Source organism: Triturus cristatus, chromosome 4_2 (assembly GCF_964204655.1).
Source record: "Triturus cristatus chromosome 4_2, aTriCri1.1, whole genome shotgun sequence".
In the NCBI taxonomy this organism is placed as follows: Eukaryota; Metazoa; Chordata; class Amphibia; order Caudata; family Salamandridae; genus Triturus; species Triturus cristatus.
The window spans coordinates 621,961,659-621,974,807 of NC_140586.1; the positions used below are offsets into that span (position 1 = coordinate 621,961,659).

The 13,149-nt window shown below is 41.6% G+C and overlaps 1 protein-coding gene across 1 annotated transcript in view; it reads right to left on the minus strand.

Moving 5' to 3' along the window:
* LRRC7 (leucine rich repeat containing 7) overlaps positions 1-13,149 on the minus strand; it is a 1,991,887-nt gene that overhangs the window by 381,991 nt on the left and 1,596,747 nt on the right. Inside the window, exon 24 of the mRNA XM_085602293.1 lies at positions 4,584-4,703. Coding sequence (XP_085458419.1) covers positions 4,584-4,703 — 120 coding nt within the window. The remainder of the gene's footprint in view (positions 1-4,583; positions 4,704-13,149) is intronic.

Below are 13,149 nucleotides of genomic sequence, written 5' to 3' on the forward strand. Positions count from 1 at the left end.
ATGTAAGGAGTTGCCAATGTTTTCGGATGATCCGTTTGTATGAGGCACTCAAGGTGGAGTATTTAGATACTACCGTGATTTGATTTTTAATACTCTTGGTTTGAGGATTGAGGAGTTCATTGCGGGTCTTGGTTGATGATCGCTTCAGTGCTTCTTGCAGTACATGATCAGGATATCCACGAGATTTAAATCTATTCATTAAGGTATCCATTTGTGTATTGGTTCTGATAGGGTTTGAAACAATTCTTTTGATTCTGAGCATTTGTGAATAAGGAAGGTGTTGTTTGAGGGGTAAGGGATGAAAGCTGTGGTAATGGAGAGTGTTGTTTCTGTCTGTGGTTTTCCTATACAGATCAGTTTCAAAACCAGTGGAAGATCGTGTGATGTTGACGTCCAAGAATGTGATAGAATGAGAATTGATGCTGGAGGTGAACTGTATTCGTTGATCGATTTGGTTGAGTTGTTCCAACTGGTTTTCAAGAATATCAACGGGGCCCTTCCAAACGATGAAGATGTCATCAATAAATCTTAAATAAAGCTTTAAATGGTCAGTCCATGCTCTGATGGAAAGGATATTATCTTCTTCGAACTGATTCATGAAGATGTTGGCATACGCCGGGGCTGCACAATTTCCCATGGAAGTGCCCGTTAATTGCTGAAACCATTCGCTGTTGTGTTGGAAGTAACTATGTAGAAGAGTGAATTGCATCAGTTCCATTAGAAAAACTTGTAGATCATGTGAGTAATTGGATTGTAGTGGTGCGTGTTCAATAGCTTCCAAACCAGATAGATGAGGGATGGATGTGTATAAGGAGTTGACGTCCACTGTACATAGGGTGATGTTTTCATCGTCAGCGATTGTTACTTCATGTAGTTTAATGAGAAAATCAGTTGTGTCCTTAATGAATGATCTCATGCTGTTGACGCTGGGTTGCAAGTGGCGGTCAAGATATTTGCCCACTGGTTCGTGTAGGCTTCCTCGTGTGCTGACTATTGGTCGACATGGTGGTTTAGTCGGATGTTTATGAATTTTGGGTATCATGAATATGGTAGGACTTTTTGGGTTGGGTTGTATGAGAAATTTCTTGACCTTCTCATTGATGGTGCCCATTTCAACTGCTTTTTGGATCAAAAGTTGTAGAATTGCCATGTAAGAAGTTGTGGGGTTAGATTCCAGTCTCATGTAAGTATTCGTGTCCTGTAAATGAGCCAATACTTGAGAATTGTAGTAGTTGGTGTTGAGGATAACAAGTGCTCCTCCTTTGTCAGCCTTGGTACAAATGATGTCTGGATTCCGTGCGATAGCTTTGATGATACCTAACTCTTTGTTGGTAAGATTCTGGAGTTTGGGTACCTTTTTGGAGTTGAGCTTCGCGATGTCTTTTTTCACTATGGATTCAAACAGATCGAGACTCTTATGGCTTATCGGTGCCATGTAGGTGCTTTTGAGTTGTAAACCCATGAGGGGATCTTGTTCTTGTTCCTTAGTGGGTTTTAGGACGTTGTCAAAAAAATGGCGCAGTCTGAGCTTTCTCATTAATTTGAAGAAGCTGATGTCAAGTTCGAGGGTATTGCTACCTGAGGTTGGCACAAAGGACGTCCCCTTTTGTAGGATTCTCAGTTGGATATCGCTGAAATGGTGATCAGAGATGTTGATAACTAGGTTCTCTGCTGGTTCATTCGTTTCTGTCGGTCCTTCTTGGCCGAAGTTGTACGGGTTTGAGGTTGGTCCTTTTCTTTGTCTTTGGTTTTTTCTGTTGCTCCTCCTGGGTCGTCTTGTTCTGTGTGGCCTACTTCTAAAAAAGAAGAAGAAGAAGGAGACGTTTCTTCAGAAGTTAAGGTGGTTGAAGTAGTGGTTGATGTTGTGGGTACGTCGGTTGGGACCGTGGTTTCCGGTGTATTATCTCTGGGTATATATCTTCTAGGTTGTTGAGTCCGATCACTGTCTGACGAAGAAGTGTCAGTGTTGGCTGAATATGGTTTGTTTTGTCGACGTTTTGCGTATATTTCAGCCCAAGAGTATACTTCTCCCATCTTATAATCTGTTGTATCCCTGAGAAATTTACGAATTTTACGCTCGTTGACTTCCGCTGTATGCTTGGCTAATTGAATGTTGATGTTCTGAAGTGTGTTGGTGAGTTCCTCTGGTGTTAGGGACTTCTGTAGCTCATTTTTAATGTCGTTGATATCCTTGGTGAGTTCTTCTAGGATGGATGACAATTCTTCAATAATCAAGATTACCACAGCTTTCATCCATTACCACTCAAACAACAACCTTCCTTATTCACAAATGCTCAGAATCAAAAGAATTGTTTCAAACCCTATCAGAACCAATACACAAATGGATACCTTAATGAATAGATTTAAATCTCGTGGATATCCTGATCATGTACTGCAAGAAGCACTGAAGCGATCATAAACCAAGACCCGCAATGAACTCCTCAATCCTCAAACCAAGAGTATTAAAAATCAAATCACGGCAGTATCTAAATACTCCACCTTGAGTGCCTCATACAAACGGATCAACCGAAAACATTGGCAACTCCTTACATTGGAACAGTATTTCAATCATATATTTGACGAGACACCGATTTTTGCCTTCACCAGGAACAAAAACATAGGGGAAATTCTGAAAAAATCTCAACCAACTAAGCAGCAAACATTCAAAGGCACAATCCCATGCCTAAACTGCAACAACTGCAACAACATCATCAAAGGTCAATATGTGACACACCCTATGAAAGGACATAAAATCAAAGTCAGAACAACAGCCACTTGTGACACCTCCAACGTCATATATATGCTTAAATGCCCCTGTGGCATTATTTATGTTGGACAAACTGAACGAAAAATCAAAGTCAGACTCAATGAACACAAGTCTAACATCAGAACTAAACAGTTGAAGTCATCAGTTGCTCAACATTTTACAGAAGCAGCGCATACTGTTAGTCAATTGAGATTCTGTATCCTGGAAACGATCGAGAAACAAGAAGGGAGAGACAATCATAAATTTCTATTGCAGCGGGAAAACCACTGGATTTATTTGTTGAACTCTATGAAACCACATGGAATGAATGACCGCATAGAATTTACATGTTACCTATAAATATCCACTGCTGGTCATGGACCAATTCCAAATATTGCTTTATTCCAAATCTTTATGTTCCCAACATTATACTACCATTTCTGATGTTCTGTTCCAAAGCGCTGCACAGTTCTCATCCTTTTTTCCCCCCTTTTTCTTGCTTTTTCTCTTTTCTATCTTTTTTCCCACGCTCTGTTCATTCTCACTACATCTAACCATTCCCTTACAATCAATTCCCACTACATCTAACCCTTTCCTTACAATCGGTTATGGTCACTCATTCTGCCTATAACCTAACCTTTCTCCAACACTTTTCGCACCTCGATTACTCTGATTGTATTCATTTTTACCCCTCATATTTAATTTACACATTTTAAATTACATGTTTATAGTCTTTTTATTTCATTTATTACACTCGCATAGTTTGTTTTCACCCCCTCACATTTAATTTACACCTGTTACATTTTAAATTACACGTTTATAGTCTTTTTATTTATTGCACTCGCATAGTCTGTTTTCACCCTCTAACATACTGAATTAGCACCACGTGACCTTACCCTTTTAAATCCTTGCATGAGATCGAACCACTATACCATCAAACCTACGCGACGAAGCTCTGCGCATTCGGTAAGAATATACCAACCAACATATCAGTTCAAGCTAGTACCGGTTTAATTATTTTGTTACACTAGTCACATCCGTTACCGCTAATAGTTAACATCGAGCATGTCGCACCCGGTACCACGATCGTTAAGTGTGCACGCCCCTTTTCCGTTATTTTTTTCTAAGTCACTCCCCATTAACGCAACGCACATTCGATTCATTATTTCACCATCCTTTTACCACATCTCACCATCAGCTGCATGTTACCTACCCCCCCGCCAACCCATTATTCACACACGTATATCTGGTCATTCACTTTCCGTTAAGAAGCTCTTGTTAATCAATTCACCTTTCAACCCGCACTCACCGCCGGCTAGATATATATACTGCATCCTCATATATGACTCTCACGAAATGTATAATTATTTGTAGATTTCCCCTGACGAAGGCAGTTCTTGCCGAAATGCATTGGGAATGAAAATATAATTGCCAATCGCCATGAAGATATTCTCACTTATGGATTACAAATGACATTTGATTTTTGATGAAGCAACAGTAAACAGTAAAAGTTTTACTTTGAAAAAACTTCAACTTGTGATGAACCTCTTTTTGCTTTAAAAGTTAGAAACCGCATCCCCGGTCTTCAACCAGTGCCTGGGGGACACACCCCAAATCATTGGGGGTGCTTTTTGAAGTTTATATTTACACTCCACCTCGGAGAGTGATACCCCGTGTGCACGGTACACCCTCAAAGAACCCTTGATACTTTCAGGGAGTGCGCGTACTGCTTCTTTTTCTTTTTCTTTTACATATATCAATCAAACAGTTAACTTGTTACCTAAACCTGTTGTGAATTTAGGAAAGTACTAGTCATTAATATCCCAAAATGGTTTACCTTTTTAGCAATGTTTTCTGGTGGGACGTCCCGCCTTCCGAGAGGGTAGGGATTCCAAGGGCTCGTAGGAGACATGTCTTCTTGCCCATTGTCTAGAATGTTGCTTTGCTGCGATGGCGTCTATTTTAGAAATGGTACACCACTCATTAATGACATTACAAAGAACTTTTTGCAACAATAGTAGCCGAAAAACAAGTCACCACTGACACACCCAAGAGACGTATTTTCATTTCAAGTAACCTGTAGCGTAACATTTTATGGTTTCATTTTTGACACTATGTTTTGATACAGCACGCCTTTCAAATTTGTACCAATACAATTTACTACTGCGTTGTCCAAACATATTTTGAGCAGAAACGTACGTTTAAAATGTTCTGAGTCATGGGTGTGGAAGTGAACCCTCTATGTCTAGCTGCACTGCTACAACACTGCTATCATCCACCTCCATCCAGAGGTCGACCACCACAGGTCAAGATGGAGCCCAAATTCAGTCAGTGCTTAATTTGTAAAAAACATAAATGCAAGGGCACTCGTCAATAGGGCACTGCAGCTTGCAACACACACTGCTCCTGCCAGCGCTGCCAATGGCAGTAGCAACACAATTACTGCTCATCACACTCTTACAATTGTGAAAATTCAGTCTACTCTAGGCCCCCAAAGCTGTAAGAAGTGATTGGGCGGCCGTCATCAGTCATTTTTAGCAGCGCCACCATGTGGCAGACTGGTACAAGCCCCAGTGTTGACAAGTAAGTGGTGGTGCTGAGCACCGGAAACCACAGGCTCAAATTAAGCCTGTAGTCCAATTTACTGGCGGTCTAAAGAGCTCTCCCCATTCGTTTGGCTGTTTAAAAGAGACTGGAAGAAGCCCTGCAAATGGTAGATTCTGCCAGGTATGGTAAATCTTAATTGATTTCTTAAAAGCAGCAGAAAAATCTTGAAGATCAGAGAGGAATTCCAAGTGTTAAAGAATTGTGAAGCAAAGGCTGCGTTGGAGATTGTGTTGCCATGATGCCAGGCAGCAAAACACACAAGATGATGGACGGAATGTTGCACATTGGCAAAACATTCACCCCCGGTCACAGATCTGGGTTTAATCCATCGTTATTTTGCTCACCACGCCACCCCAGTTCAGACATGGCCATATGCAAATCAGTCTTGACCCTGTGCCTTATGGGAACAGTCCAGCCCGAACTGCTAAGCCATGTCTTCCCTGGACCGGAATCAAGCATCTTAGGACCGGTTTCGGGGTTTCACCCCTCTTCAGCCAGGATAGCTTGACTCCAGTGGCGTAGGGAGCACGGGACCCACGTCTGGGCATACCATTCCCACATAGGGCGAACAGCAAAACACACAAGATGATGGACGGTATGTTGCACAGGATGGCCATGTCTGAACTGGGGTGGCGTGGTGAGCAAAATAACGATGGATTAAATCCAGATCGGTGACTGGGGTGAATGTTTTGCCAATGTGCAACATTCCGTCCATCATCTTGTGTGTTATGATGCCAGGCAGGCATGATTTAGTGATGACCAAGGGCACGTTAAAGATGAAAAAACTCCTACCTGCCAGGTTCATGTCAGAGAGAGAGATAGACATTCAAGTAAAAAAATGTCAGTATGATGAAGATGTCAATATCAATCACCGACTTGTCTGAATGGAAACTCTGAAAACTCTTTACATACACAGATGATGAGAAGGTGTCTGGGATGAATACTCAAAGGCCAACTACATCTAGTCATGTGACCCAGTAAACAGGCTGCAGGAATCAAATGGTTAAGACAAGTAAATGCCAACTTTCTAAAAGTGCAATTTTCAATATTGTGACTTAATATTTAACTTTACCATTAATAAGGGTTTTAAAGTACAATTCCTCTGACACCAACCATGAAATTTCTACCTGCTCTCTAACAAAAGTGATCACCTATTAAATGTAATAAGGAAACCCAATGTTATGTATGGAGAGGTAGGCTTCACAGTAGTGAAAAACACATTTTTGAGTTATTCTCTACTAGAACATGTACAATTTAAAATCATATGTCCAACTTTTTAAATACCATGCACCCTGCCCTGTGGGTTACTTACAGCCTACCCTGGGGTGACTTATAAGTATTAAACAGGAAGTTGCTGGTTTGGCAAAATGTTTATTTTGCCAAATTGAATTGCCAGTTTTAAAACAATTGCAGACCTGAGATATGTTTAAAAAGGCTACTTAAGTGGGCGGCACCATAAGTGCCACAGGCCCACTAGTAGCATGTAATTTACCTGCCCTGGATATATGATATACTACTTTACAAGGGACTTACAAGTAAATTGAATATCCCAATTGGGTATAAGCCAATTTGACCATGTTTACAGGAGTGAGCACAAGCACATTAGCACTGGATGGCATTGGCAAAGTGTGCAGAGTCCTAGAGCCAACGACACAAATTTAGCAAAACAGAAGGAGAGAAGGCAAACCGTATGGGGGTGACCCCATAGAGAGGGCCGGTTCCAACAACCTGGCAATAACTGCGGCACCTGGCCTCTGGGCTGGCCCTGAGTCTAACCCAACCTGAGTGGCCTAGCCCTGTTGTGCACAGCCTTCAGCTGGGCACAATGAGGATTGGCCACAGGGCCTTGCTACTTGCAATGGGGATTGGCTACAGGACCTGGCTTCCCAAGCTTCCATGGGCGGGTACCTCATGCAGAAAACAGCCTTTGGACGTGCACAGCAGGGGTTGGCAATACAGTCTGGACTGTAGTTAGGCATTGTTCCCAACCAACCACATGTGGCAAACACCTGCAAATGGCCATTCGCCAAGTGTAGCAGTAGGCCATAAAATACTTTTTCCCCATTATTTTATTATTTGATTTTTTTTTTACTGGGTTTGTGGATCCAGTGATGGATTGTGTGACACAGGATCCCCAAATACAATAGGGTCTGAAAATCCTTAGATTAAAAAAATGTTTGTATACATTTTACTGCCAGGAGGTCTCCCTGGGATCCTCCACCTGGGCCTATGTGTCAGAGTGCTCTTAGTCTGCTCCCTTATGCTATTTTTCTTTTGATTTTTACAACACAGTCCTTAGTGCATAATGATGGGTAATGACAACTGCAAAATAAATATTTATGTGATGGTCAGCTGATCAGAACTTGGTAGATCTGCAAATTCTGAGCTGGATTTGTGGAGCTACAATGCCTTAAGGGAGAAATGGTTTCCCTAGGCTAGTGGCGTGCGAGTTGTACATCCTCCATGGATTTGGGAACCCGAAAATTAACAGTGCATCTATCTCTAAAATTTAATCTCTTCATGCCCAACCCAAACTCCCTTTAAAATGCTAATGTCTTGAAAACTATTGAATGGATTTACACCAAACTAAACAATGACATTTCCTTGAGCAAAGTTCTAACTTCATGCCAAATGTAGTAATTCTATTCAGCTGTTTTTTTTCTGCATTGAAGTGCAAAAAATCCTATGGGAATTGAATTAAGAAATGACACTTTTGACACTCCCTTTTTTTAGGTCTCGCTGAGTCAGCCCGCATGCGCTGCTCAGAGAAACATTTGGTAGATGAGTTTTCAAAGTGCTGCTGGCTGGCCTAGCGCTTGCGTTCACGCGAGCGTGCACGCGCGCAGCCGGCCGCCAGCAGTCTTTCACGGGTCATTAGAACCGTGATGACTTTCACTTTCGCAAAAGTAAAGAAATAGAAAAAAAATCTATTTCTTTACTTTTGCTATAATCGCGGCACCCGCGCTTTTCTTTTAATGTTCAAAGTAAAGCGCCGGTGCCGCGATGCTTGTTCTCGCACGCGCGGCCAATGCTTGTTATTGTTAGAATACGAGCATGCCGCATGACTGGAAGAGGCACATTAGTGGGGGAATTTGTCAAGTGCATTTTTTTTCTGTGCCGTTGTGCTGGCCTTTTCATTTGAAGTGCAGGGGAAGGCTGCTATTTTGCTCTTTGTTGCTTTATACTTGTAAACAGTAAACAGAACTGCCATGCTCTCTTGCCCTATATGCCCACATAAATCAGTCCTGAAATTTAGGCAGGGTTGCGTATATGATACATCGCACAAATCTCATTTTATAAGATGTAATGTCGTAATGTGGGAAAAGTTGACCGAGTAAACATCCAAAAAACCCACAGCCATTATATATTTGACAGTACATTTTGTGTACAGTGTGACTTTACACTGTCTGCCGTCCACAAGCCACACTTTTAAGAAGATCTACTCATCCACCCCCACTCTGTGTTGCCCTGAGATTGAAGTAAGTCTGCTCCGCCCTGCATGTCTCCTTGCTCCACACCTGGGTCTGAATGTAAGTTATCTGATCTACTAATCATTCAGTCTTGCTTTCGTCTTGGATACTCTCAATTGCTGTAAATCTTTGTCTTCACTAATGAGTTATTTAGGAGAGGCCCTTGCTTTGAGATTGGTGATGGAATCGAGTGTGTCTGTTCAGATCAGAAATTAGCAAAAACATTAGATATGGCCAGCACAGACCTTGAAGGTGTTTACCCAGCTAGCCCCCATTTGAGTGATTTGGTGCTGTTTCCATTTGTTGAGCTTCCCAATTGTGGGCCATTCCTACCCTTTACACATGGTGAGACGACATTGTCAAGATTTCTCTTCATTAGTTTCCAAGCTTATCGAAATTGTTCTTTAGTTGAGCATTTCCATGACTGTGCCAAAAGTAAATGTCCTGCAAATATTTCTCCTGGAGCATGAGTTGACTATTGCTAATCTGTCTCGTGAGCCTAGAGTGAAGTTGCATGTAAACCTGAGTTAAACAGTGAGGAATTACGTGTTTAGTAATTGAGTGTTCTCATTACTGAAAAGAAAGAACAAAAGTAAATCCTCTTGTGCTGAATGACCCGATGGTTTGACCTCTAGTTTATTAACAAGCATTGGCATAGCCAATAGGTCTCGCTTTTGGGACCTTATAAGTGTTCAGCCATGCAGCAGTTGATGTTGTTGCACCAAGGATATTGTGCTGCATACCTAAATACTTACAAGGTCCCAAAAGCGAGACCTATTGGCTATGACAATGCTTGTTATTAAGATCCCAAAATGGGCATGCACACACACACACACACACACCAAATGTAACCAGATCTAGGACCATATTACACACTACCTGTTATGCATTTGTTTATATGACATGTTTGTGTTTGGGTAGTTACCTTGAAAAGATGTTTTTCAAACACTTAAGAGATTATTGAAAATAATAAGTGAAATAATGGACTATAAAATATAGTTGTTTGCTGTAAAAAAAATAAGAGAGCAACACTACATTATGCACTTGAGAATGTAGAATGTTAAAGAAAGTGGCCTTAGCATTGTTTAAAGACATTTTTTTGTGTGTAGAGGGGAGACCGTTAAAGCTGACCTTTTCAATGCAGCGGACATCGGGCTCTGCCTTGAATTAAAATGTTACTTTTCATGAACAGATTGGTGACCAAATAATGGACAATTATCAGGGCCAGTGGAGCAATGCACCTCAGCGGCTGCACAGGTTTCTGCATAGTAATGGATTCACCCCTCTGCAACATAATAATTCTCAATATTTTACTGCATATTTTGCACATTTTTATTTAACATTTTTTTATTTCTAGCTCAATCTGATCAAAATAGTACTGCCAGACAATGTGCTGCTCAATGCTCCACAACGTGGACCTCTGCTGCTTAATCATAGCGGCCTTTACAATGGCTTACGAAAAGCAACCAAAACATTTTGATTATTTTGTGTAGATCTAGGGGCTGTAAGATTATTGCTCGTTTGATGATAAAGTGTTTATTTTCTGGAGAGAACATTAAATAGTTATTAGATTGTGAGTCAACTCAAGGTTCGAATGCGCCATATGAAAAGCAAAGCTTCGGCACATGGTAAAGTAGGTCATTTTAATTTTTATCCGTGATTAAAAAGTCAGCGCACACCGCCTTCTGTCCCAGTTTGAACCGAGAAAGGAGCCAGCTCGCACGCTTCTCTATGAAGAGAAATAATTTATAGAAGCTCAGTTTGGCGGATTACACCATTACAATAAAAATGTTCAGTCGGGAAAAACATCATCTTAATTTTATAATCTATGCACGTTGCATAGATTTTAAAACGAAATATTTTCTAAAAATAATTTGCAGATTAGTAAACAAATTGCATTTTTGAGTTCAGTGCTAGAATCGGATGGATACACAACACTGGAATAACAAGTGTTAAATTATACATTGACTTTAAAGAGGAATCACGCACACCGACAGCCCCGCCCACGTCACGTGCCTCAGTTCATCTCTCGGTGTCCAAGTGATGAGAGAAATGTTGGTTGCCACGAATATTCAGACACTGGTGTATTAAAAATGACAGCTGTGAACAAGGTTGCAGCGGTGCGCACCTGCTCTTTCTGAAAATATTTTTGTCACCAGTGGCTCATTCATTTGCACCCACAATCCCCATTTTGATCCCTGCAGATCTCTGCATACCTTTCTCAAATTACTATTAAATTGACGATGATCTGCAACTAATTTCGTCACCAAGTATATGTTATACTGTCTTGGATTGTTGTGTTGTTTATTTTATGCTGTGTTAGGCTATGTCGTTTTATGTCGTGTACTAAAGTATTGTTCATTTTACCCTGCTCCTTACCACCATCTACAATAAATCATGGTCATATTATAGAGTTAGGGTACCTGTTAGTGGGGAACCATATGCCAAGTAAATAAAATGTCTGCCAGTGTATTTACTTCACACAGTGACAAAATACAAATCTGACTATCATTCTCATCACCTCTGTTTACACACTTCTCACTTAAAGACCCCCCGACTCACATCACCTCTGTTTACGCACTTCTCACTTAAAGACCTCCCGACTCACATCACCTCTGTTTACGCACTTCTCCCTTCAAGACCTCCCCACTTCTGTCTCTAATTCCCTCCCACAAATAAACATTGCTGGACTCACACAGCCTGGCTTTGCCCGCTCAGCACCTCGGGCTCTCCCAATACCTTGTATACCGTGGACTGTCAGGCCTTGCACAGATGTAATGCAGGGAGTGAGACTAAGGCATTACACATGGCCCTATTTTCTCTGGACGTAGCCTGGTTGCTTGTTGTTCTATGTCTGTTATGTGGGTGCCATGCCTGAGTCGAATCCTCCCGGTCCATATGATCATCTGCTGTATGACGCGGGGGAGGCCTCATGTTATAGCGATCCATGGTAATCGAGGGGCACAAATGATTCTTCTGGCAGCAAATTTGATAGGTGTTGGTGTGGGTGGGAGTGAGTGTGTGCGCATATGTGTGCTTGTGGCTGGATGGGGCCACCCCCATCTCCCTCTGCCATTGGTCATCCATATTCTGACTGATCATCTTACTCATTCACCCACCCATTAATGCAATCATCTATTCATTCAGCTATCAGTCAATGTATTCACAACCTTGTTCATACAATCAGCCACTCACACATCCTTTCATCCATGCTCCCTCATTCATACATCAACTTATTCTAGCAGTCACCCTCCATTTTCCAGCCCAAGTGACCATACAAAGTCATCAATCAATGAAGAAGCATTTTTATTTCAAAGAAATCCAACCATATTGGCTTTGTCAATGCTTATTTTTGTATTGATTTTAAAAGTTTTCTAATTGATCTACTTTCTTTTAGCCCTGTTTTTGCTGTAAGACCACACCTGGACCAAATTTGTCTAATTACTCATCTAACGTCACTCATAAGGCCCCCTTTTTTATGGAGTTTTATATAGCGCGAACTTCACCTGAAGGTATTGGGTATCATAGCCCCAGTTGCATTACATGAGGACACATTTATTTTATTAGGCACAGGGAGATTAAGTGATTTGGCCAGAATCACAGGATGTTCAGCGTCATTGGCGAGACTCGAACCCAGGTCTCCAGATTCAAGGTCGACCGCCCTAGCCGTTAGGCCAACTCCTCTCTCTTATCCTCTCTTTCACTCAACCTCACTTTAGGCCTAATTTAGAGTTTGTTAGAGTGAGCACTCTGCTGCAAAGGTGTCAAAGTAGCTTCCCACCAAAATGACTGCCCACCTGCTATATGTAGAGGGGGCAGACTATCATGTTTCTGATGGTGGTGCCCCAAGTTGCTTTGATGGCAGAAACCGTACACTGAAGGCCGACAGAGTACATCACCCTGTTTGCCCTATCTACAACGGATGCTCTGATGTGTTTCCTCTGTTCAGGATCAACAGGGAAAGCCTTGCAATCACGAACAGAACAATGACTCCCACACCTCAGGGTATCAGAGGGCTCAGTATTTTATTTTTCAAAAACAAACTCACGTTTTGGGAGTTTGTTTTTGAAAAACAAATACTTTTGCTGTGCAGCCTCCTTCAGAGGAGCTGCTGTGGTGGCGGCTCCTCTGATGGAATATGGGACTCCACAGGACCACCGGAAATCTATAAATTTGGTGGGTGGTAGTTGAGCCAGAGTAATTGAGGTGGTGAATATTGCCACCTGGACAGATGGTGTGGCTCCTGCCAATCTCTAAATCAGACTATTCATCCTTTTTCCTATAATTCTGCTAAATGTTAGACCCCTTTCCACTAGTTTGTAATTC